Source organism: Limulus polyphemus, unplaced genomic scaffold (genome assembly GCF_000517525.1).
Source record: "Limulus polyphemus unplaced genomic scaffold, Limulus_polyphemus-2.1.2 Scaffold5800, whole genome shotgun sequence".
Lineage (NCBI taxonomy): Eukaryota > Metazoa > Arthropoda > Merostomata > Xiphosura > Limulidae > Limulus > Limulus polyphemus.
The window spans coordinates 27,954-55,685 of record NW_013671410.1 but is presented as its reverse complement, the minus strand read 5'-3'; the positions used below and the strand labels follow the sequence as shown (position 1 = coordinate 55,685).

Here is a 27,732-nt window from a genome sequence, read left to right as displayed (position 1 = left end):
CAAATATTATGGGTCTAAAGTTTCCAGAGGACGAAGATTCAGGTGAGCCACCATGTAAGGAGGATATTCTGCTATATATTAAGATTTAATTATATATGATGTTTTTATTGTAGTTGATGGTGCTATGGATCAGATTAATTTAAACAGGATATATGTTTATGACTCCGGTGAAACAGTAACTCATGTAGTGTAGAATATTTTTTGTTATCATTGGTAATGGTACAGTTTAGCGATTAAACATGATATTTTTGTCTTAATTTCCAAACTTAGGGGTCACTTAATTGAAGGTTTCAAAATCTTGAATTATTTTTTTTTTACTTTCATATATATAAACAATCTAAAGACATCTAAATTAGATGTTGTTAATATATATGTAAGAAACTATGTTATAGTCACAATGCTTAAGTAGATTATGCTTACTCGTGTGATTGACATATAAAATGCCATGTATATGCTGCTACAAAATAAATACAAAACTTTACATGATTTCGTTTAATTTGCATATTCCCTTGCTGTAAAAGTATATGTAAATATTCTGTAATTTGTACCCGGATAAAACATAGGCCCCACGAATGACAGTCAGCTCAAGGCTGTTTAGATTTAAACAAACCATATTTTGTCACTTCTGACGATAACATAGTTCAGATTATGTGTGCTACTTTCTATTGCCACTTGTGATTATGTTCCCCCAGTGGGTCAGCGTTAAGTTTACGGACTTAAAACGCTAAAATCTGGAGTTCGATTTCTCGTTGTCGACAGAGAGCAGATAGCCTATTGTGTAGTTTTGAGCTTAAACAATGAAATGAACTTATGATTATATCTTTTAAATTACACACAGTATATTTCTGCCAACATAGTTTATATAAAAATTTCTATTTCCATTGATGATTTGTATAAGTAGATTTTATAGCAGGTGGTCTGTTATGTCTAATGATTCCACAGTTTGGTAATGTAGGCTATATTCTATTGCTACTGGCATCGACATAATATACAGACATTTCTTCTTTTTTTTTCAATTTATAATAGCGAATGTTAATATATACATGATATATTAGTATTGTCTCCCACTGCTATACCTTTAAATTACTCAAAATATTTTCCATTGTTGCTGATGATGATACAGATTAGCCTTTTTTCCTATGGTGACCAGATGACTTCGATTTTTATGGAGAGTTCCTAATGATACGACATTTAAGAACGAAATATCTTTTTTTACGTAAAAGACTCAAACTTAAAAGTGCACCAGGGGCACGTCCACTTGGGTGGTGTGTGGGGCATACCCTCATGGAAGATCTCTGCCCCCCTCCCCGAAATATCAGGATTAAGACTTCTTCTCACATTGTAACATTCATTGACATGAAAGTGTTATTATTATTTTGGACGGTCAGGGTAGTTATATTGTGTAAGTTGAACCGAAAGAAGTACCTCCAATCTAGTGAGACCTAGGGAGTGGATTTAACGGTAATTTCAGACAGCATCAGACGGCTGAGAATCTGTGCAAAGAGAGCCTGAGGTAATTTCGGCTTTTTTAATACTCAAAAAGAATAAATACACTCCACAAAAGCAGAAAAAGCATGATTCTTTCGCACTTAATAACACTTTACTCCTCCTTATACACCCATTCTGCACCCCAAAGTAACCCTCCCCCCGTTTGCTTCCCAAGTAAAAAATCCTATAAACACCACTGAAGTGCACCTTTTGGTACGTTCCTGTCACAACATTATTCTAATTGAAATAAGTTTTTCTAGTTATTTCCTACTGGGTATCGACACACTGAACTAAATCTTAAAAAACCTTGTGATGCGGCTAAGGTAAATGTTGAAGTCTTTTGGTAAAAGTCTTTTTTTATTTAAAGTTTGATTCACCTCACGATATAATATTTTGAAGTTTAATTAAATATACACCATCACCTATATGATATGTCCTTATAAAAAAAATCAACGACTAACAAATACTGTTTTCATAACTCGATGAATATACGAGTAAACGTTACCCGTCAAAAGCGGATTCCCATTCAACGTTGGAAACTAAATAATATGTATTTCACTTGGATAACATAATGACGATTTTAAGTTGTTGAAACGTTCAATATGCTGTAAAATGTATCTTCTCTTGCAATAATATATTCTATTACAATTTTATTGTATTTAAACGAAAGTTTAAGAGAATTGCGTCATCCGACTTTCACTCTAAATAGAATATGATGAGTTATCGTTTTTGTTTTACGAAGTACTTAAATACGCGTAGAGTTAACAATTCTCAGAGCATAAAAAGATGTGAGATGAGGACGTCGAAGACAATGGTAATCGATATGAACTCAAACCATTCCTATTTATATAATAAGCAGTATAAAACTTATACGCTCATTCCTTTGGCCTCACTCAGTTGCGGGCGAGAGTGCCACATACTGCACACATGTACTGTAACTAGAAATGCAGTGGTAATATTAATTTGAAATTGGAACGATAATTAACTTAAATTTTGTAATTTTATGTTGTTTTTTAAATTATCTAGTGTTAACTCTAAGAGGCAGTTGAGCGTGGCCTTTATGGCTGGCATACCCGGAATATGAATCAGAAAGTTATGTTTTGCGTCTTGTTGTCTCAAAAACTCACTCCGAACTTTGGAGCCGCGGATGCGTTACAAGGGTGACGGTTAAATTCCACTATTAGATTAAGAGTAGCCCAAAAATTAGTGGTGGATGCTGTTGACAAGCTGCTTTGCCTATGATTTCAAATTCAAAGACGCCTAGTGCGTAAATAGCCCTCGTGTAGCTATACACACATTTCTGAAACGTACAGTTCACAGTTGGAGGGGGGAGGGGAAGAGTAGCAGATTAAAAGTTAGGCTATTAGCTGTTCTAATATAATCATCATTAAATTATATTAGAAAACAAAATTTACAGAAGAGTTAGACAGCAATTTTGAATACTTTTCGATACGATTATGACAAAAGGAGTTCATCTGCGATATCAAAAATTTCGATAAGCCTAACTATTGCATAAGTATTACCGTTTCTTTAGTCCATTGTTAAAATAAAATAAGAAAGATGAACAGTCGATGTATTAATTTGATTAAGTGGTTTATTAACCACTTGTACGAAAATATTTCGCTTTCCCAAACAATACCGCACTTAGGCCTAACTACACAGTTTTTTGGACTATAAAATACACAGAGACATGGCTCGGTGGCCATATTGACATAGTCTATTTTCACGAGTAAACAAACCAGCATGTTTTTTTTTTTTTTTACAAGCTTTGGTGAACGTGCTTAAAATGTTAAATGCCCATCTGTATACCTTCAAATCACTTTGTTATGTTAAATTATTCGAAAAATTTTTTAACTTTATGGAATCATTATGATAACAGAACACTGAAGCCAATAATTACCAGTTGCACTATATTATCACCCAGTTATTATAGGCCTATTAATCTTACATCAGTTGTGGGAAAATGTCTGGAAAGTCTGATAAAAAATGCTTTGCAAAGTCATTTAACAAAGTTTAGAATTTTATTGGATAGTCAACATGATTTTACTAAGGGAAAATATTTTCTTATAAGTCTTTTGACATTCTTTGAAAAGGTTACTGCTTATGTAGATAAGGGTGAGTGTGTAGATTTGGTGTATCTGGATTTTCAGAAGGCATTTGACAAGGTGCTACATAAAAAAACTTGTAAAACATTATCTCTATAGGTGTGGGGAATAAATTAACGAATTGGATAAGAGAATGGCTGGATGGAAGAAAGCAGAGGGTTGTTATAAATGGAGTTTAGTCAAACTGGATTAAGTCACAAGTGTGGTACCTCAGGTCTCAGTCTTATGACCTTTGCTCTTTTTGATTTACATCAATTACATAGAAGAAGAAATGATCAATGAATTATTTAAATTTGCTGATAATGTTATAGGTATTGGTTGTTAACTTAAATATAGACCTAAAAAGCTTATATTATCGCCAATAGGGCTGTAGTTATCCCACTTATTTTCCTCTTAAAAGTCACAAGTGTACTATTCAACCTTACCTTTGAAAGAAGTGAGGTTTGATAAGTTATATTTGTGTTCGGATCTTTGTATTTAACTGCCCGATTACTTATGTAATGACTGTAGTTAGGGGTCGAATGAAAAGAATCTGCTTTGTTAACTCGTCAAAATGCTCAGCCTCGACCTTGACACACCATATTAGAAAAACCGTGTCTCTGTGTGTCAAGTTTTTTTTTCTCTCTCTCTCTCTGAAGCGGACTCAGGCCTAACTTCATAGTTTGTAGGCTGCACAATCAAGTTGTTGTTCCTGATTCAGACCGATCTACTCAGATACCGACTGCTAATTGACTCACTGAAGAGACCATAAGACTTCCAAAAGCTTCACTTATTGTCCAATATATTTAAGTCTTAATCAAAACTGATTACTGTTGCGTCAGCGAAGTCACATGACTAGTGTCACGCCACGTTTCTAGAACTATCCTGTACCTTGGCGAATGATCTAGCATTTACTAGATATAGGGTAGTCTGGTATATAAAAGAGGGTGACAACGTGACGGGATAATAATGTGTGTGTAGACAGTGAGTAATTGAACTGCAGTCAGAGAGTATTATTGAGCACGTTCGTTGTTATAGCGTTTGTTTTAGCGCGATTGTTGAAATTAAGTGTATCGTAAAGTTATTTTCGGAAAGAATAAACCAGTTTTATTAAGTAAGGACTTGTGTCACTAAAGTTTCGTCGGAACGAAGTTACGTAAAATCAATTAACAAACGGAGACGTAACATTACATAAGATTTCACCCAATAACACTAATGCATACAGTTCACGTCAGATTTTTTGATTTTTTTTTAGCAAAGAACACTGAAACATACACTGATGATACATCATACAGTATTCTCTCTCCAAAGTCATTTACAAGACAGATAATTTTTCAACAAACAATAATATAATTCAGATACATGTACAAGCAAAACATTTCATTTGTTCACAACGTCATCAATTTAAGAGTCATGGTTTAAACACTGAAATTTGGCGAAGCGTTAGAAATAATATGCCTATATACCTGATAAAAATTACATCAACGTAAATGTCCCCCTCCCATCTTAATTTGTCCATTGCGAATTCCAAATCAGAGGCATGTAAAATAACATTTTAGGCCTATTAACTGTTAATTTAATATTTTAGGTAACACAAACAATATTATACGGAATCTGAGACTTAAGCCTACCTAGTGTTGCATCAGCGAGGTCACGTGACTAGTATCACGCCACTTGTTTCTAGAAATATCCTGTTCCTTCAAGAATGCCCTAGCACTTACTAGATATGTGTTAGTCATGTATATATAAGACGTTCACAACGTGACGGGACAACAGAGGTAATGAGTTATTGAACTGCAGTCAGAGAGAATATTGTTAAGCACGTGAGAAGTTCGTTGAGAATTATATAGTTTGTTACAGAGCGACTGTTGAAGTTGAGTGTATCGTAAAGTTGTATTCGGAAAGAATAAACCATTTTTATTTAAGAAAGGACTTGTGTCGCTAAAGTTTCGTCGGAACGAATTTACGAAAAATCAATTAACGAACGGAGACATAACACTATCTTACATCTTGAAATTTAATCAGTGGAAACCAATAAACACAACGATCAACATGTCAACAAATGCTATTTCTTCTACCATGGACACTTAAATCTTTTAATACTTCTATGATAATCAAATTATAGGATATGAAATTGTGAAAATGTGAGTGAATCAATCGTGTCTTAGTACTTGTTTGATTCCATCTGTATATTCGTAACACACAGAAATAAGTGTCACACCAAAAGGCACCAGTTGATTTTGAATTTGTGAATCGGGTTTATTGCGATGACATCATGTAGCTGTTAGGTAATCCTGATTTCTGATAGATAAGTTCAGAATAGAAACTATCAAGTCGATACAGTATCTCCCCTTCATTTCCGTGAGATAATTATTATTAAAATATTTATTGGGAGTATTTGTCCGGCAAGCAGATAATAAAAAAATAACTGCTAAAACTATGAATATGTAAACACATAGTCAGTGAACACACGAGAAGTGAAACATGATAAAATATTACCATTTTGTCTTGACTCTTTAAGATTATAGACTGACGGTTATTGGAAAAAATATATTTCTTGGGGCATTTCGGGGTAGAAGTTAGTTTGGGCCTGTTGAACATGAAATTCCACGTTACTTAGGAGGAAAATGACGTTTATGGAGTGAATATTAGTAAATTAATAATCGCCGAAAAAACGTTATTTAAAACCATTAATTAGTGTTGAGATACTGTTTGTTATTTGTTTATAGGCATATATGACATAAGAAAAAAACAAGAATCACGTTCGTATTACCTTCCTATATACTAAAGCTACCCATTTCTGTTTCAGCTGTACATTTTCACGTAAAGCAATTTCAATTGTAGCAATATTAAGATAAACGAGAAAGGCACAGTTACGATATTAGAATATTAATCACTTTGTATATACGAGAAAAAAAGAAAACTTATTTAACAACACATATGTATTTCAAATATAACAAATGACTTTTGCTAAAGGATACGCGACATCGTATTTGCTACAAATTTGTATATATTTACATGGATATCACATATACCGTATGCAGTCAAACGTGTAATTAGAGATTGTCTGAATATCTACTCGGAATTTCAGTTACATGAGCATAGTGCTAAAAGTGACTGATCACAGGTAATTTTCGGTGGTGTTCATATAGCGATGTTCTTCACTAAATCCTATGCAATCACATAGTCCTGGGTACATGGCAATTCTGTTTTCTGGCATTTGAAGCAAAGTATTCTAGATCCCTTGTTACACTGGCTTCTAGTAATTTCCAGATGTGCATCTGGAATAGGATCCAGAGATATCAGAATTGGGACAAGTTTCTCAACAATACACTTCTATGCCGTGTCTCCAGGAGCTGATAAAACAAGTCTTGCAATGTGCGTCGGTCTCCACACTGCAGAGGATATCTAGTCACGTGATATAGAGAGAGAACCTAGTTTTATTACCTGCCATCTTGGACATAAACACGACGGCTTTCCCAACTCTAACGTTACATTTTGTACAGAAAAACTTTCTATTTAGCGCTTTGACAAGGGCTTAGATGAACCATCTAAACATCCGAAAAATGTCAGCAAAATGACTATGACCGACCTGTATTCTATTTCCCCTCAACTTCAATAATACTCTCTGACTGCAGATCAATTACTCACTGTCTACACACACACACATTATTGTCCCGTCACCCTCTTATATATACCAGACTACCCTATATCTAGTAATTTCCCGACAATTCACGAAGGTACAAGATATTTCCAGAAAGAAAGGGGGCGTGACACTAGTCACGTGACCTCGCTGACGCAACAGTATTTATAGGCATCTAAACTTTTATATGCTTTCAATTCCTTTCTTGTGTAATGTGAAACGCTGAAAGTTAGGCAGTTGAAAATATTTGAGTATTCCACGTCGGGAATGTCCATAATTATTTCTCAACATGACTAATGAAATAACATCTAAACTTGTGGTCATTGTCGCACGTTCGTTGTTATAGCGTTTGTTTTAGCGCGATTGTTGAAATTAAGTGTATCGTAAAGTTATATTCGGAAAGAAATAAACCAGTTTTATTAAGTAAGGACTTGTGTCGCTAAAGTTTCGTCAGAACGAAGTTACGGAAAATCAATTAACGACTGGAGGCATAACAATGTGCTTACGTTTAATGAACAATTTCATTTTTATATTGCCACAGTTTTTTATAACAAATTTATGATACACATCAATAGAAAAAAAAAGTATTTATGTTTGTAAATACAATCAGTAAACAAAGTCACGATCAATCGTTCCAAAATATTAAGTCCAGTTTTGCAATAGAATTATTCATATATTAATCTGCCATTTCCTCGAAATGAACTTGTGGATATGGTATTACGTTAAAAATATAACCAATGGCAATCTAGGGCGAGTTTGTCATCAATTTCTTAGCCTTTCCCTAATATGGTGATTGAGCTGGAATAAGCGTAAAAGTAGTGAATGTTCACAGATGTGGTTATGTTCTTTTACTTTTCCAATGTCTGTATTATTAAGTTTTTATAAAGTGTTTTACATATAATTTCTAATGCATAATAAATTCTAATTTTCTTCATTTACAAAAATGAAATATGTTTGACATTTAATACAAAGATTTACCAGGTTTTGAGACTTTGTACCACTCCTAGTTTTCGTCAGAGTTAAGATTTACACATGTGTGAGTAAGATACAAGCTGTGAACTTCCTGGATAGTATAATTCGTAATCAACGGAAACTGAAGTTAGTTCTGCAGGATACTGGATAGACTTTTGGTAGTTGTTAAGGTAACCATAATATGTCCTTTTTTTCTTCACTTTCATTGTCGAAAAGGCTATTGTAAAGTGGTTTTCAGGAATAAACTTATCAGGTACATTTATTAGACATTTGAATCTATTGACTTTAAAAAATTGTTGGTATCTTTAATAAATATCTTGATGGGCGGGCGTGGTTAGCGTTGTGTAGGTTAGTATAATGATTAGTGCGCATGCTCGGTTTGAGAATCTGAGGGTTTACTATGATGACCTGTTGGGGCAAAAAGATTCACTCTTTGGGGAAAATGAATACACTATCAGATTAAGAGTGATTATAAAATTCCTGCTGTTTGGTGAGACAAGAGTTGACAGTGAATGCTGTTTACTAGCTGCCTTCCCTTTATGTTGTTACTTTAAAATTAGTAAATTAGTGATGGCTGTCAAAGGCTATGCACAGATAGCTTTTAATTTTAAATTGAAAGGAAAGTCTGAAGCAGACTTTATCTTGACTATGTTTTTTAGCTCCGTGTCAGTATTTTTTTTCTCTTGTGAAGAATACTTTGGTGGTCTTCTGTAACATTAAATGCATGTGCATGTCAGTTGTATAACTATAAGCTATAAATAAATTTATAATTCAATATAATGTTTTCTGTCCATAGTATAATTTATATAGGATTGGTATACACCAGTATCTGTTAATTTTACATTGGATGTTATATTGCCAAAATATCAAGATTATTTAGCAAGAAGACTCCCACCAAAAAACTTGATAAATGTTACTGGTTATTCTATAATTTTCAGAGTTAGTTGAAGTAGTTCTAACCTTTTACAGTTAACAGATATCAGATAAGTCTATAACTACCAGCATATTATCAGATTGTGTTGTTTTTAATGAAGAATATTGGAATTAAATTTGATGTATTAAAATCATTTAAATATTCTGATCACATATTATCTTAAATTTGGATTGTGTTTTCAATGACTTGATATGGATTTTTTTTTAATTTGTTCAAGTACTTTGACATTGAAGTATGATATCTGACGGACATCTTGTGGGAGATGGATCATGGAACCTGCATGTCCATATTACTGATCTGCAAGTGGAGCGAATCCTTCGAGTCAAAGGAGACCTTCATATTGGAGGAATAATGTTAAGCCTAGTGGAAGACCTTGGTGAGTTCAATTAACTAATAACTAAAGCATCAATGAGGTATAGAACCTTGCCACAGCTTTTCTGTGGATTAACGTATGGACAACAAGAAGCCATTTGGTCCTTCAAGGCTCTCACTCTCTATTTTTACTCTCTCAAATACTTCTAAAGTGCCAGTCTGCACTACTGCTAATGCCATTTCATTCCATAAGTCGGTCATCCTTTTAGAAAAATCAAACTGTCTTAATTTGAATTGTTTTCTTTGTTTTTAAAATCTTAAAATTGCTTTTTTTTCCTATTATCATAAGGATGCAGCAAAAAGAAATCAGAGGTCTTTATCCAGTTGATCATCCAGCTAACCTTGTGAACCTCATTAAAGTCACCTCTAACTCTTCTTTTTTCAAGAAGTAAGAGATCTTAGCTTATTCTTGTGAGATAACCCTTCTGTTCTGGAATCATCTTAATAGCCCTTCCCTCAACCCTTTTCAATAAATAATAGATAAAAAGAGCAAAACTGTACTCGGTATTTCAAGTGAGGCCTAACTAGTGATTTGTGATGAAAGATAGTTACCACTTTTGACTTGTAATCATTGTTTATAAATAAACCCTAAAATTATATTAGCTATGCTACTAGCAACAAAGCAGTGCTTCAATAGTTTGATTAACTTATCCACTACTATACAAAGATACTTTTCTTCAGTCATATTATTGAGTTGGTTCTCATCTATGTTGCATGAGACCCAAATTATGATAACCCAAGTGCAATACCTTGCACTTACTGTAATTAAAGCTCATTTGACCAACTTTCCTATTGATCTAAGCCATTCTGTAATACGTCAGTAACGCTAGAAATACCCAAGAGTGTAATGTCTTTAGCAACCTCTAATGATTTCCTTGCTAGATATTCCAACATTACCAGAAATTGTTGACCACCAGCTAACATTGTGTTTTGAAACATCTAGCCGGTCTTGTTGGAAAGCCAGTTTCAAGCGACATATGTTGGTCATTTGCTGGAGAGCCAGTGTCAACCAGCATGTTTTGGTCATTTGATGGTGTATCAGTATCAGCTAGCATGTGCTGATCACTGGCTGGAGAAACATAGTCGAGCAGCATGTGTTGATCTTTGTTATAATGTGGTTAGTTCTTGAATGCCTTATTCTCAGTTCCTCTGGTGGTAACTTTTTTCTACAACCATATCAGGTAGCATTCTAAATATAAAAAGAAAAAAATTACTGAAATTAAATTTATATTTTGTATTATTGCTTTAGAGCTTGAAACATAAGGACAAAAGCTACCAAATATTGTGACTAATAAAGTATTAAATGTTATTCTCTTATAAAGAAAGTATATTCTAAAATTGAAGTGCTCTACTGCCTTTTATCGTGAGTTCAGTTATATAACAGTTTTTTGTGGAGTAATTTGTCACTTCATTAAGAGTTATTTTATTACTATTAAAAAAGTTGGGCAAAATGCTGTTTCTACCATTACTATAATTTATTGTTTGGCTGTGTTTAAACTGTTTTAAGTATTAGCTTTCCACTGATTCCATGGAAATATTATCTTGCATAATAATATATCATGAAGTTATTCAGGTGAAGTTTGAGCTTCGTTGGATGGGTCTATTAAATAACAGGAGATTTGCTCAAGATATTGATTATGGACTACTACTGATTTCTTACTAACAGTCAGTGTAAAACAAAGTAATGAGACTGTACACAAAGTGGAATACAAAATTAATAATCTTTATTCAATTCTAATCACAAACACAGTGTCTGCACTTACTATCTACTTATGTCAGACCATTGCTTTGACTAGATCACTGTACTGATTACTGAGGACCAAGTTCTACTAGACTATATTCAATGATATTCCAGACTAGACTGACTAATCCATGGTCTTAAAGAGTAAAGGAAACCTCATATTTACCCAGTATGACGTGTGATACCTCTTGGTTATTCTCATTACACATCAGTGGGGTCATGATGTCTATGTATCACCTGAACAACAGTTGAAGGACATTGCTGTCAACATCCTTATACAAAGTCACAGTAACCAATGTTCTCCATGTGTAGTAACAGGTATTACAAACTTCAAGAGAACAAAGGTAATTTGAAACAAGGTCCAGTTAATATTTGTTCTTGACCACATGTTATGTGAAACATGCACATATCTTAGTATGGTTGAATGATCAAGCACACTTAAATGTCATTTTATACTGTGTAGTATGCTGAATTGAAAAACAATTACTAGTAAAACATTGCTGAAATAATGCATCAGATTGAAATATGTGAAGAATATTGTACAAATTTTAAATGGGACTAGCTTCTTTGTGGCCATTCTATGTAGGTTAAGGTCATTACAGTAGCCTAACATCATACCTTCTTTTCTTGTGTTATCACATATTTATGTGGTTTAGATGTCACTTTGGACTGGTCAGATCATGCCCTCTGGTGGCCAGCAAAGAACAAATGGTTACTGCGGACAAAGTCAACCCTTGACCAGTGCGGAGTGCAGGCAGATGCTTTATTACATTTCACTCCAATGCACAAAGTGTTGAGGCTACAGTTACCAGATCTACGATTTCTGGACTGCAAAGTTGATTTTTCAGTGAAGACCTTCTCTGCTGTTGTGAAGTTATGCAGAGAGCTAGGTAAGTTTAAGTTGTTGTGGTTATTTGAATAACAAGTTATAAAACTAAGAATCTAAGGTTGTCAACTATATTAAGAATGTTATATATTATGCGTGTCGCACTTTATATTAGAAAAAATCTTGTGGGTTGTCAACTGTTTTAGAATGATACTTTTGAATGTATGGTTAAAAAAAAATTGTTTAGGAACTTAACACTTTTTTTTATTATTACAAGTGATCAAAGTGTATTGAAAGTATAGGTAAACCTGAGTCTTTTAGTACATTATTTAATATATATATGACAATTCAGTACATTATTGAGAAGAAACCGGTTGTTGTTGTTAAAAATACAATATTATAAATACAGGATTGTTGTAAAATCTTGAGTAACTAGTAAAAAATAGAGGTTTTTCTTTCATATTTTATCAAGAGAAAGAACTGGTTCTGTTGATTGGTTCTGGAAACTTTCAGTTGACAGTAGTTTTGGTTAGGTTTGTAATATGACTGAATAACTGCATGTTAGATTAGACGTGCGCTTGTTACAAGATTGTATGGTACGACTCTCTCACGATACTTAAGTAGCATGCAAGTAAATCATCATTCAAGACACCTAATAACTTTTGGAAGGTAGTCTTTTGTTGTTCTCCTCAAAAAAAGAAAGTTTTATACTCTAAAAGTGATCAATTATTGGATTTGTTCATAATTATAGCAGACAATGAAGTTGTAGGTTTTAGATATGAACATAATTAATAAATTGGATTAACAATAAAACATAGTATATTCATTTGATAGTAATGATTCTTAAATTTTTTAAATAATATTTTGATTTGTTTGACTTTTAACTAAATCTTGAATTAGTCTCTTTTTAAGCATTGCAAATGTTCCTTTCTTTAATCAGTAACTAGAAATACAACTTTAGCTGAACTGTTAAAAACAACGATTCTGGATTTTGCAGAAGAATAAAATATTTATTTCTGATCTCCAAAGTTCACTTAACCCAGTTTAAAATTCTAATTGGAGCTTACCAGAAAATTTGCTTTTTACGTCCTTTTTAACCATTTTTAGTGATGGAAGTATTTAATATTTTGATTATCAATTTTAAACATCGTTATTTAAGTGCTTTTTCTGTTTCCTCAAGAACAATGAGCTGATTTATGATGTAGTTTTTAAAAAATATATATTGATCAACATGCATATGTCAAATATACCTGAGGCATAACTAATGATAAGAGTGTTCTTTCATGTGAGGAGATGAGATAACTGATATTCAAAGTGGAATATTAATAAGTTTGGAGTCATAAAAACTTAATGATTTGATAAATGTATATTTCAAGAGCTCATATATTTTTAGGCATAAGATGCCCAGAAGAGTTGTCTTTTCTTCGTCCTCTTGGTCCAGAACATTTGAAAAAAAACTATCGATTCATTGAGTGCAGTCCAAGGCAAAGGAATAAAGAAGGACAAGGCTCTTCACTGGGAAGTTTGAGTCTAACTTCCAGCACATCTGATAAAGCAGAACAAGATCCCCAAACCTTGGGAATGCCCAGAAGTGGTGTAAGTGTACATGTATAGGTATAGTTTATTTTCAACAGAAGATTCATTATTTTTATCAATTTTGCTCTCATCTATAGTTTGAAGTAACAACAATTTTACAACAATAAACATTTCTTTATTAATTTTTTTCTTCACTAAAACTTGGATTTCAGTGAAGAAAGGATAAAGTAGAGACCTAATATGTTCTTTCATTCACTACTACCACTGAACACACTAGTTTTACCAAATTTGCAGTCTGAACGAGGCCTGCTTTTGTTTCACTGTTCCAAGCAGCATTGATGAGCCTTGACTTTGGCAAAACTAGTGGGAATAGTGAACTAAAAATTCAATTACACCTGTAATTCATCCTTTCTTAATTAAAATTTATGTTTTGGTGAGTAAAGAAAATTAGCAAATATATAACCAGTTAGTCCTTTGAATAATAAAAGGATAATTAACTGTGATGGTATTTCACAATTATTTTAGGCTATTAGTGGTACATCAAAACTAATTAATAAGCATTGTTATAACTTCTGGTTTTATAATGTGGACTTTCAGTTTATAGTTTTGCATTTAACATGTTCATGACATCATGCAACACCAGTGGTACATATGCATGTTGTCTGTTGTATGTCGTGAGCCACCCGTGGTACACAGCACCCATAAGATATAACTCTACCTCATATCTCCAAAGTCCTGTATGAAGCATTTATTTTATACAGGCAGCTATAATAAAGCCACACCTTCCATCATGTACCGCTGGTGAAGCACGATTGCCATGTTCAAAAGACAACTGAAATAAAACAAATTTACATGATTAAATCACTTTTTGTTTTAAAATTACATTTAAGAGACTGGCATTGAGTTTTTCATTGTGAGTAATTGAAACAAAAAAGCACTAATTGAGACTCCTTTCATAAATAAGAAAACTGTAATATATAATAAGGATAGAACTATTGTCATCCACAGTGGGGATTATTTTATCTGATGTCCCTTTTTTTATGCCCATAGAATTGTGAACTATTCATAATTCTTCTAAAAAAAACAGCAAGATTAGGCTTAAAAAATATTATGATCATTTGATTATCATTACTTAAATCATAGTGTGCACCACCGATGACACATGACAACCAAAGCTTAAATGGGTAAAGACAGGATGTCGTGTACCACCAGTGGTGCACTCAAGAGAAAGTTCCCAATGCAGTCATTCTGTCATAAAACATAACATAAAGCCATAAAATTAGCTGTATCTAAGGCAGAGTTCATAATGAGGCCTAACGTTCCTATTGCATAATTAGAGAAATCACTTATGCCGCGAATGGGTTAATATACCCTGCAATATTAAGTTGATTGTGCAAAAATGCAACTTACCAAAATGTTTAGCTATAAGTTCATATGCAAAACTTAATGTTGCTAAGACATGTAATGTTATCACTTTGCCCCCCTTTTTTCTATTTCTGTGTTTTGTTAACTGTTTTTCAACATCTGACAAAATCTCTGAATACTTTTAATAAATGTTGTTCTTTTTATCTTAAAAGAACTTAATAAGGTAGGATTTAATTGATGTCTAAAATTTTTATGACAACAAAAATAAAATATTGCTACCTCTAGTCACTAGACTTCCTCTTAATGACTAACTGATAATTACACTGTTTATTTTTTAAAAAAAGTATTGATAAAGTCAAAAGTTTAAAACTGTTTAAGCAAGTATATTTTTCATTTGGTTACTAATGAACTGTACAGTAAGTTGGGATGCAACTCATTTTTTCAGTTTTTCATGTAAAAATAAATAGTACTTTATTATTGTATATTTAATTGTACTTAATTGCTGTATTGATGAAATTAATAAATGTTGCCAAAACAGTGATATAAGATTATTGTTTCTAAGTTTCTAATACTTTTCCTGCAGCCTGTGTGGAACAACTCTGGATATTCCTCCAGTAATGGAACATTCAATGGATCATATATTGGTACCCATAGTTTTTCTGGTGATGAAAGTTTTTTAAGCCAGGACTTTCCACTTGCTCAAAGTTCTAAAACTCCAACAGAAGAAGCCAGACAAGGCCTTCTTTATCCAAAGTCTCTTACTGAAAAAGGAGATTAAATTCAAGGTAAAAGAAGCTCACTTTTTAATTGAAAGATGATTATATAAAACTTGTATATATATATATATATATATATATATATTTTTCATATTTACAAATGCTCAACGATAGTTTATTTCTGGAAATATGACAATGATTACTCTCTGTTTGTTTGTTTTTTCTTTTACCAGCTCTTTTAGTTTATTCATACAGTTGTTGCAATGAAGCTTGATATATAAATATTTTAAAGGTAGATTTAATCAGTGCAGTTTTGTAATTTTTTTTATCAGATTATTTCTGCCCAGTGAAGAACGGTACCACAAAACTGTTTGACAAACACGTATCTAGATTTGTTGATACCATTTACTCGACATGAAGTACATTAAGGGAAAAAAAAAAAAGTGCTGTTTTGTTTGAAGTTAAAATATTTTAGCCAAAAGACCTTTTCCTGTTTTTTTATTTTCAGTTGGTTGGACTCTTCTCTCTCATTGATGGAACAGGATGTCAGAGAGTTTGACATGCTGTTGTTAAAATATAAACTGTTTCACTTTTATGATCTTAATCCCAAAGTAAGTGTTGTTGTTTTTTATTCAGTTCAAAGTATTTAAAATATAAAAATGGAAAGTTCAGATTTGTATTACTAGTACTTCTATAATTTATGAAATACTAATGGAAAAAGCTTATATTAAAATGTTTATCTAAAATAAAAATTATTAAACACTACAACAAACTGAGACAAATCCTGGTCTTGTGGTCTTTAAAGCTACCTTAGTGAGTAGACCATTAAAAACTTTCTGTACAAGTTTTTTCAGGACTGTTAACAAAATAAAAATTAAATACTTATAGTAAGATTGTGATGATTGAATATCAGTTGCTATGGTTACTGTCATATATGATCACCTAAGTGTAATTATTCATTAGATACTTTATACTAATTACCAGTTAGTTTGTATTCTGCATTTTAACAGCTGTTACTTTGTTATCTTCAGGAAAGTCCTGAGATGGACTGTACTGTATGAGGTGGTAGGGGCTGGGATTAAATTATGGGTTTTCTTGTTAGAGAAGCCGGTGTGTGATATCCACTCATCTAAGATCTCCTGGATTAAGACTAATTTTTTTTAACTGTTTTAAGAAGGGTATCTAGGTTTTATAGATGTCTATGTTAGGTTGACTGAGTGTGTTATCAGTTTGGTGGATCTATGTTAGGTTGACTGAGTGTGTTATCAGTTTGGTGGATCTATGTTAGGTTGGCTGTGTTATCAGTTTGGTGGATCTATATTAGGTTGGCTGTGTTATCAGTTTGATGGGTCTATGTTAGGTTGGCTGTGTTATCAGTTTGATGGGTCTATGTTAGGTTGGCTGTGTTATCAGTTTGATGGGTCTATATTAGGTTGGCTGTGTTATCAGTTTGGTGGATCTATGTTAGGTTGGCTGTGTTATCAGTTAGTTGGGTCTATGTTAGGTTGGCTGTGTTATCAGTTAGTTGGGTCTATGTTAGGTTGGCTGTGTTATCAGTTTGGTGGGTCTATGGTAGGTTGACTGAGTGTGTTATCAGTTTGGTGGGTCTATGTTAGGTTGGCTGTGTTATCAGTTTGGTGGGCCTATGTTAGGTTGACTGAGTGTGTTATCAGTTAGGTGGATCTATGTTAGGCTGACTGAGTGTGTTGTCTGTTAGGTGGGTCTGTGTTAGGCTGACTGAGTGTGTTGTCAATTAGGTGGGTCTGTGTTATATTACTATGAAATAATGGATTTTCATGTTGAACAAAACCGAACATGAGGAAGATAGGAAGAATGTCATTATCATTGTTAAAATTTAGGGGCATAAAATATCAAAATAAGACAGAGGTTACTTGAGATGCAGCCAGATAAGACAGAGGTTACTTGAGATGCAGCCAGATAAGGCAGAGGTTACTTGAGATGCAGCCAGATAAGGCAGAGGTTACTTGAGATGCAGCCAGATAAGGCAGAGGTTACTTGAGATGCAGCCAGATAAGACAGAGGTTACTTGAGATGCAGCCAGATAAGACAGAGGTTTCTTGAGATGCAGCCAGATAAGACAGAGGTTACTTGAGATGCAGCAAGAGATAACAACCCATTCACATTTGATTCCATAAACTCTGCCTATCTCTAAGCCTAATAAATACTAATTTTACATGTAAGATAGGCAATATAATTACAAAAGGAAACAACAGTCCACAAAACACATTCTAAACCTATGGTAATAGAAGTGGCAATAGAAGTCCACAAAACACATTCTAAACCTATAGTGATAGAAGTGGCAGTAGAAGTCCACAAAACACATTCTAAACCTATAGTGATAGAAGTGGCAGTAGAAGTCCACAAAACACATTCTAAACCTATGTTGATAGAAGTGACAATAGAAGTCCACAAAACACATTCTAAACCTATGTTGATAGAAGTGGCAGTAGAAGTCCATAAAACACATTCTAAACCTATGGTGATAGAAGAACCTGTTGCTCCATCTGTACAGTGTTAATAAAGTTAAGCTAGGGACAACTAATAATCATACAGAAATGTAACATCATTAACCAGTAAACCAACATAAAAACTGACTATACAGTTGTATAGAAATGTTACATTACTAACCAGTAAACCAACATAAAAACTGACTATACAGTTGTACAGAAATGTAACATCATTAACCAGTAAACCAACATAAAAACTGACTATACAGTTGTACAGAAATGTTACATTACTAACCCGTAAACCAACATAAAAACTGACTATACTGTTGTACAGAAATGTAACATTACTAACCAGTAAACCAACATAAAAACTGACTATACAGTTGTGCAGAAATGTTACATTACTAACCAGTAAACCAATATAAAAACTGTTCAAAGAACCAGAAGTCATTTTTTTCAGTTATATATTGATTTTCTATGATTTAGGTATATTGTAGTGTTTATTTTGGATCAGTGTCATTTTTGTTACGTCTTTATGGTTTTTAGTATGATGCTGTAAGAATCAACCAGATATATGAGCAAGCCAGGTGGTCCATTTTAACTGAAGAAATTGACTGCACTGATGAAGAAATGATGTTATTTGCAGCATTACAGGTACACAGCTTTTTGTTTAAGAAAATTGTGTATAAATCTGTTTAAAAAAGTGTATTTTGGTAAAAGTGTTTTTTTTTGTTTAATGCTTAACAACTGTTCAAAAGTTCATAAGAACCACATACATTTGTTATTCAAATATTGCTATCGATTAGTTAACTTTTAAATTAGCTCCATATAAATGTTACTAACATAAACTAAGTAGTTTAATACACATACTGTAAACCAATGATTCTTAACCTTTTCAGTACCAGCAGCTAGCTCACTAAACTGTTAGGACTACCAAAATTCAAGTTCAATGAAAAGCCAGTATGATTTAGATATGTATATTGTGTTATTTTTTTTGTTTTTGTGAAATCCCATGGACCAGTGGTACTACACTGTCTGGTGGGTGTAAAACACTGCTGTAGACTGTGTTTAACATAATGGAAAGTGAACAGCACAAATTGAAATATTTTGCAATAGAATAGAATCGTTGTTTAATTACTTACAGCAGAACTCTTTTTACATTGTCATATTTGAAATAGATAGATAATTTATAATTGGGTTAACGCTGGATATTGGTTGTTTTTTTGTTTGCATAGAATGTTTGTTTGCTTTATTTTCCAATTGTTGTTTTTGAGAATTTTTCCAAAATCTTATTTATTTACTTCCATTAATGAGGGAAATAATCTTTATTAAATTTGCGAGTAGAATATCTTCAATTTAATACATATTTAATGGATTGATACAACATAAAAATGTAATGTAGCATTTAATTATGTATGTATGCATGTATATGTACGCACTTTTCTTTATATGTTTATGTATATATATTGCTTTTCCTTTATAGTTGCAAGTACACATGCAAGCTAAAGTGCCGCAACCTATACCACAACCTGAAGTTGAAGATGATGTTGATGCTGCCTTAAATGACCTTCAAGTATCTTTAGAAGGCTCTACACTCAGTGAAACAAATGGTAACTTAACCAACATCCCAGAGATTTCAGATTATCTGAAATTTATGAAGTAAGTGTTTTGTAATCCCACACCATAAGCTTAGTTATGTTGATGTGTCATAATTATATCATTAAAATGGTTCATGAGGCACGCATGTGAGCAGCTCGTGGTTAATGTAATTTGATAATGTAACTTGACCTGCACATTCTCTGAGTGATGTACAACTTTTTGTGGCACAGATAGTAGTTAGACATGGATCAAAGGGCAATAAAACAATAGAATTTAATTATAAATAGACGTATAATGTTACGAACTTAGAGCTACTAAGGATAAATGATTGTAGTTTCATGTTACAATTTGAAGTCATTCTAGAAAGAAAAGAAGGTTAATTTAGGTTTATTTCGATTATTTTTTTTTTGCAGTTACGAGGTTGGTCTAATTGACCGATCCCATTTTGAGATTAGGGTAGAGGAAATAACAGATAAACTATGACTGATTTCAAAGCCAGTCCATTTACTAAACAGATATCTCTTATACTTATGTTTGCTATTTCTCAGTAAATAAATGTTCCCTTGTTTAGGTCGAAACGTTTTACTTTAAAGGGCTTCAAGCAGTGCTTCTTATCTTTCAAAGACACCAAGCTAGCTGTATACAAAAATCATGAAGAAAATCGTGATGAACCCTCATTGGTCATTGAGCTCAAAGGTATGGCCATTGTAAAATATGCATTTGTGATTGTTTGGTTGCAGATATGTGGAATAGATTTTTAATGTTAACATTATTATATATTTTATGATTACAGATCAGTTGTTCTATAACAAAACATAAAATAAATTGCTTGTCACTATTAGGGATTTTTTTCCAATAAAGTAAAGTAACATATACATTTAAACCTCTCACTATGGGCAGGTCAAAGGGTGCATGTCACAATGTTTTAGGGAGTTATTTTCAAAATTTAATTAAACAACTTTACTTTCATTGTATGTCAACAAAATTAGCATCACATCATCATTTATAATTCAGATTTTAATATTATTTGTTTTAATTTCTTAATTTGCAAGAAGATTTAAAGAAATGCTAAATATGCTTTTTAGTTGATCACGTAGCATGTCTTATTGCTCAGCTTATATTTTTACACCTACTGTACAACATCTGTAGTGGTTAACAAATTAGAAACTCAAATTTCAGACATTTACAGGCTAGAATATAAAATAAGAACCTCCCACCATTTTGATTTGCTGAGATATCAATATATTTTGCAAACCCACGAGGGTATCCCCACCCACTACTCCATTCTTTTGCAACCTCTTGTTTACTCATGATTACTTCTCTTAAAGTACATATTTATAATCAACAGAAAAAGCATATTCCAAGCTATGTACATTTGATAGTTGCTTGTAATTGGCTTGAAGGGGAAACTTGTAATTTCACTGAAAATGTTGTAGTTTCTTCACTGAGTCATTGCTTTGAACAGCAATCTTAGTTAGAAAGCCAGATAAGTTATAGTGGTTTTATTTGTACCGGTATAGTAATTTGGTAATTTTTTGGTTTTCTAAAATGCATCTTTGAAACCTACAAAAATTGTCTTCCCCCTCCACTTGAGAGAATAAATGAGGCTTAAGGCGAGCCTTAGCAAGTATGCTGGGTGAATACAAATCAATTTCATAATGTAAGTTTTAGAAATCATTGTTTTTCTATATCTTTTTTATTTATTATTCTACATTTTCAGAAAAATAACACAGATTAAGCATTTATAAGTAAATAGTAATAATTATATATATATATATATTTGTTCATAAACACCTACACAGTTTGTACACCTATACTGCTAAATTCCGACCATCTCTGGTAGATAACTAACATCTAAATACCTAACAAATTTAATGGATCAGCCTGGAATTTGTACAGAGACATATCATAAACATTTATTACTTTAGACAATTCCCATTACAACCACTTACTAAAAACAAGCCGATAAATCCTCTCCCACTGTGTTCTTGGAACTGGTATTATGATAAACTCTGTGGGAAAGTAGTAGTTGTACTGCATGAACTTATTTGCTATCAGTGGTCCCATATTACGGTACCACATAATCCGTCTAACAGCAGGAGTAGTAATTCATTCTTTATATTCAGTAGGTTCCTACTTTAGCTGGTAACAGTAAAATAAACACAGGAAATAGATGTGTAAAGGTTAGAAGTATAAACTCTCAGGAAAAATACTTTGGAACTTTATTGTCAATACTAAAAATGACAGAACAGTACTACTCACTTTATTTTGCATTTTTTAACCTTTAAAGTTTTATAGTGGTTATGGGGTCAGTTAAATTGATCAACCTTTATAGAGTTAGGGTAGAGAAAATTACAGATAAAATATAAAACCTTTATGAAAAAAAAACGTTTGATATTTATTTAGGAGGTTTTAGAGATTGTGCAAATGAAATTTGAAAATTTGTATGTGAAGAAATCATAACATGAAAATCACTGCACTCGGAGCAGTCAACATGCTGATTCCGTATATTCATGGACAAATTTTCATTAAAAATTAAGATTTTTTGGCTACAAAAACTTTTAATGTGTACTAAAAGATGCACACAACATGTTAAAAGTTATATTATAGAAACTCTGGTCACTTTGGGGTCACGTGTTTGGAGTAATCCACCGAGACAGTAGCAAAAGGTTTAATTTAGATACAGAACAAATTTTTGGTGACATTAATACGAAACAATTCAATTCTTTTAGAAACGAACAAATTTTAGTACTAGTTACTATCTAGCTGTTTACAGCTTATGCTCTGATTGTAAATGAAAGTTTGTTTTACAGGATCTGAAGTTTCACCTGACGTTAGTCTTGTTCAAGAAAAGTATGGAATAAAGCTGCAAGTGCCGAGTAACAAAGGAATGACAGAGTATTGGATCAGATGTGACTCTGTAGGTTGAGGTTAAATAAACTGTGTAGTATCGATTACTAGAAGTTCCATATGATGTTTGTTTTAAAACATTGAATAATACAACCATTTGCATACTAGTATTCAAAACAAGAATAGGGAAATCAAGGGGGAAAAGTACAAGCAAAAATAATGTAAAATGAACAGTGTAGTGACCAACTTGCATGGTATGACCCTTTACTCTATCTTTTACTTTTTACTTCTTCTCCAGCTACTAGATTCATTTTAGAAAATTTGTTTATAGTGAGCCAAACTCAATACTAGTAGTTAAAATTATCAAAATGTATTCACGGGATTAAGTGCTTTGTTGGTGTAAAGCTCCCACTTTGACACCTTACTGGTCTGAGATAAATAGCTAATATAAGTTTCTCATTGTATCTGAGAACTGATTACACCATAGTTTAGTAATTTCCAAATAACTATTTTCCATAAACAAAAGCCCGTGAAATTCTTGACACATTTTGCTGGGTTTATGTTAGAGAAAATTGCATCTTTGTTAATTTTCTGTAAAATGTACACATTTAGGGGCAAACTTTATTATGGACGTGAAGAAAATGTAACCAAGATCACAAAAATATGGGAATTTGTTCTCACAAAACACTGAAGCTGCTTCACGGATCTTTCTAATTATGAATAGTTGGTCTTGGGAAACAGCAGAAAAACTTTTCCTTTCTCTGAGCAATTTTAAACCAAAAAAAAGAAATTCCACTTATACATAACAGTATGTCATGAAAGACTGTTTAGAATTAATGATTCATAAGTATCTAAGAAAATTGTAAATAAAATTACACATTTGAAATCCTGTTTTATATAGAGGATTTTTGTTGTTGCATTTGTGGCTACCACCCACTCTTTTTGTTACCTAAAGTCCTTATCCAAGTAATAAGATTTTCAAAATGTATTTAATATAGAGTTAAGAATATTTTGGGTTAACCCTCAGGAGGAACAATATGCTAAGTGGATGGCTGCATTCCGACTGGCTTCGAAAGGGAAGACTATGGCTGACAGTTCTTATGACCTGGAAGTGAAACATATTTTAGAATTCTTGAGTATGCAACGACCAGCGGGTAGTCCAGTAATTAACCCCTCACAAGTGGACATTAACCCCGAAGACTACATAGCTCCCAGGTTTATCAGGAAATGGAAAGACCGACAGGTGTGTTGTTATCCATAACATTTTAGTATAAATTAATTTTAATATAAATCTTAGCACGCATTATGTACTTTTTTAATATAATGAGATTTACAACATTGGTGAAGTAAGAAAATAAATCTGAATATTTGTACACATTAATTTCATCTTAAAATGAAAATCTTCAACATTGTTGCAGCCCAAAGTGATTGCTATAATACTTGTTACTCTCTTTCTCTTGTGCATAATTAATTTTTTGATTTGAAAGTTATGAAAGTATAAATGAGTGATGTGTTGCTGAAATAATCTGTTTGAATTGGACTAAATTTATACTCGTGCTCCGACATAGGCATGCGTACACTGTAAGGTGGGTTTTGAAAGATGTTATCTTTTCTTGAAGTCTATTTATGCCATGGGAATGGATATATAATAAAACAGAATTAATTTTGTTATACCATGTGTTATGTTCGTCGCCCCTTTATAGATTAAGTATCTAAATTACTATTTGACAAAAGTCTGTGCGTGTCCGTTCACACTTGGCAAACTGCTGGGCCAATTGTCCCAAACCTAGCATGTCACCTTAGTCTCCCTTCCACCCCTCAGAGTGACGTTAGAGGGGTCAGTATTTGAATGGGAACATCATTAACATTGTGTAATTAATTATTTCTTTAGCACAGAATTTTTTTGTTGATCAAACTTTGTCAGTACATTATTGGCAAAGATACTGCCCATCTTTACTGAGAGGGTTTGGAAAATTTGAGCACAAGGTTGGGGGTAGTTCTGTATAATGCTCCTTCAAGTGTATTTCAAGATCTTTTTCAGTGTTGTAAACATTTTCTTGGTCCTGTATGGCTAAAACCGTATCCAACATTTATGATGTCTTTTTAGTGTTATAGTGAAATGTTTAATTTAGAGCAATTATCAGTAAATGTTAGTTCTCATTAGTTTCCTTTTTAGGAAATTGTAAAGAAGCAATTTGGTTTTTTCACTTTTATACATTTAAGCTGTGATATTCTTGATACAGTTTTCACCTGTTTATTACCCTTGTTTCTATTTTCGTAGGTTGTAAACCGAATTCTGGAAGCCCATAGTAATGTTAAAGATCTGAATCTCGTTGATGCAAAATTAAACTTTATCAAAGCATGGCAAACCTTGCCAGAATTTGGAATTTCTTTTTTTGTGGTAAAATTTCGGGGATGTAAACGTGAGGTAAGTGAAACTTGAGAATCAACTAACTTTTAAGACGTGTATTATTCTGTGTTATTGTTAGAGAACACTACAATACACAATTTTTTATTCTAACTTTGATAGAGCTTTAATAAGCTTCTTGCTGGACATACATAACTTCCAGCTTTCTGAATTTACTTACAAATTGTTATTATTGAATTATTTAACTTGAATAAAGCAGTAGTTGTTTTAAAATAAAATAAAAAACATTAAAAATATAACTACTAAATGTAACAAGTTTTGTTAGAAGTAATAATTCGACTGGGCATATAGTTCTTGATATCTGTAACTCTATTCTTTGAAAGGACCTGTTAGGAATTGCTCACAACAGATTGATGCGTATGGACCTGAACACTGGAGACCATATCAAAACCTGGCACTTTAACACCATGAAAGTTTGGAATGTGAACTGGGAAGTTAAAGAGGTGGAAGTGCAGTTCGAAGAGGAGACCATCGCCTTCAGCTGTCTGACTGCTGATTGCAAGGTGGTGCACGAGTTTATTGGAGGTTACATCTTTTTGTCCATGAGATCTAAAGATCAGAATCAAACACTTAATGAGGAATTGTTTCATAAGCTCACCGGTGGTTGGGTGTAAACACCGTGCGACTTCCAAGTGATAAGAACTTTGTTTTTGTAATGTTCACTAAAGAAACAACTCAGTACACACGTGTATTTTTAATATCTATGTTAGTGCAGTACATTATGTCACTTATAATGCGTTTAAAAAAGTTTAAGCAGAGAAGACTTTACTTGACTGAACACTTCTTTGGACTGTATTTGCTTTAGAAGTTTTTGAACAATGTTAAAATTAAATATTCAACCCTTTCACTTTAAAGCTACCTACATGTCATGTAGGTTTTTACTATTGATGGCAGTGTAAATCTGCCAAAACAAGTAGGGTCTTTTAACGTTGACCCCGTGTAGTTTTTTATTATGCATTTTAAACATTGTAATTACTTTTAAATTTAACCTTTTCACACAAGTTACTTCAATTGAAAGCACGGATCTTCATCATCCTGATGAAAATCTTTACAAATAACTCAAAACATCATCCAGAAACTTCTAAAACAAATGCAGTTATTTGCAAAATACCAATTTTTCACCTAACGGTACTCTTATATCTGTTTTATCCAATATGTAAATGAATGTGATGGAAAACAGCCAGTGTGTTCTTTTAAAAATAATGTTTATATTTATTTTCATACATTCTTATCTTAATCTAACTGAATTAAAGGTTATATAATGACTTCTGTTTTTATACTCATCATAATATTGCTTTCAGTGTAATTGTACACTTGTGATTAACATGTTCAGTTTTGAAATATTTTGTTTTATTTAATGTTATTATTGCTCAAGGTCAAGCATCATTTTAACAGTGCTGTTTGGTGAGGTGGAATGAATAGATAAATAATTACTTAGTTTTTATGTAATAGTGAAAGAATGGAATAGGTTAAAATAGTGATGATTCCAATAATCTTACAAAATTACACTTCCCATTTTTAGTTTCATTAGTCATAATAGGATGTTTTAATAACAATTACATAAACTTGATTATTTTCTTAATCGCCTATTTGATGATATGGGAGAATTTGGAAACAAACTTTCTATTAAAAAATTTCAAAGTGTAATTAGGCCTGTTTATTTCTAATGCTTTACCAGATCTTGACATTTAAATTTTTAAAGAATCGGTTTACATGGTTGTTGTGGTAAAGAGCACAATGGGATGGGTAAAAAAGTGTTACAAGTTTTAAGAGATCAATATTTCGTGTATATTTTATGAGCAGGACAAGCCTACTTTGAAACAAATCTACTTCCATAAAAATTAAAGGTAAGTATTGGTTGTTCATAGATACATTTCAAATAATTTCTTATATATTGGAACACTTGGCTTATCAGTGCTTTTACGATGCCAAGTTTTATATTTTTATTACTGAAATGAATTATAGTAGTATTAATATGGTTAATTTCCTATAGAGAAATTGAACTTTATAAGGTTTTTATGGATAAGCATTCCAACAAAAATGCTAAATGCAATTTACCTATGACAAGTGCCTTAAAAGTCAGTAACTTATGAAATGTACTGAAAAGTAAACATGTTGAGAGATAGGCAACATTAATATACCTAGGCAACAGCTGTCACAGTGATTGCCAAATGTGAATTAAACATTTGCTTGAATTGTTTGTTGTTTTTTATGTCATGATGCATCTTGCTCAAGTATAAAATGTTTATCAACAGTCAAGACCAATTTTAAAGTGATCAATTTTTACAAATAAAACTTTGTTTCATGTGCATTTCCAATATACCCAATCACTGTTATAGAGGTGCCTTTTGAAAACATGTTACTACTTCTCTAGTCAGTCAGCAAGTTTGAAATATAATACAATCACAATGAAGGACTTCGTTCTAGTTCACAAACAATGGATGATTGGATTATAGTTTCAAACATCTAGTTAAAGTGGATTTTTTTTATGGAATTACATTAAATTTATTAAGTCATTACCAACCCCTACCCTTCAAATGTTTATATTTATAACTAAGTGTAAAGTCCAGAAACTGGTGATTGGCTGGCTAATCCAAACACTTTCTGTAATACTTATTTCAATAAAGTCAGCTTTCATGGAACGTTGTTTGGTGTTCAAAACTTGTCAGTTGTAAGTACTGCAAGAAAATCTTTAATGTTTTTCTGACTT

General features: G+C 32.5%; 1 protein-coding gene across 1 annotated transcript; it reads left to right on the top strand.

Annotated features, from left to right (window-relative positions):
* Positions 1-8,563: 8,563 nt before the first annotated feature.
* Positions 8,564-27,668, top strand: LOC106473001 (unc-112-related protein-like). The gene is given in 14 exon segments (XM_013933673.2): positions 8,564-8,677; positions 9,339-9,497; positions 11,891-12,124; positions 13,454-13,656; positions 15,545-15,728; positions 15,731-15,746; positions 16,186-16,288; positions 18,692-18,799; positions 19,629-19,804; positions 20,316-20,440; positions 22,558-22,664; positions 23,622-23,837; positions 24,876-25,022; positions 25,346-27,668. Coding segments are annotated over 13 exon segments (2,052 nt in total). The 5' UTR covers positions 8,564-8,677; positions 9,339-9,355; the 3' UTR covers positions 25,637-27,668.
* The last annotated feature ends 64 nt before the right edge of the window (positions 27,669-27,732 follow it).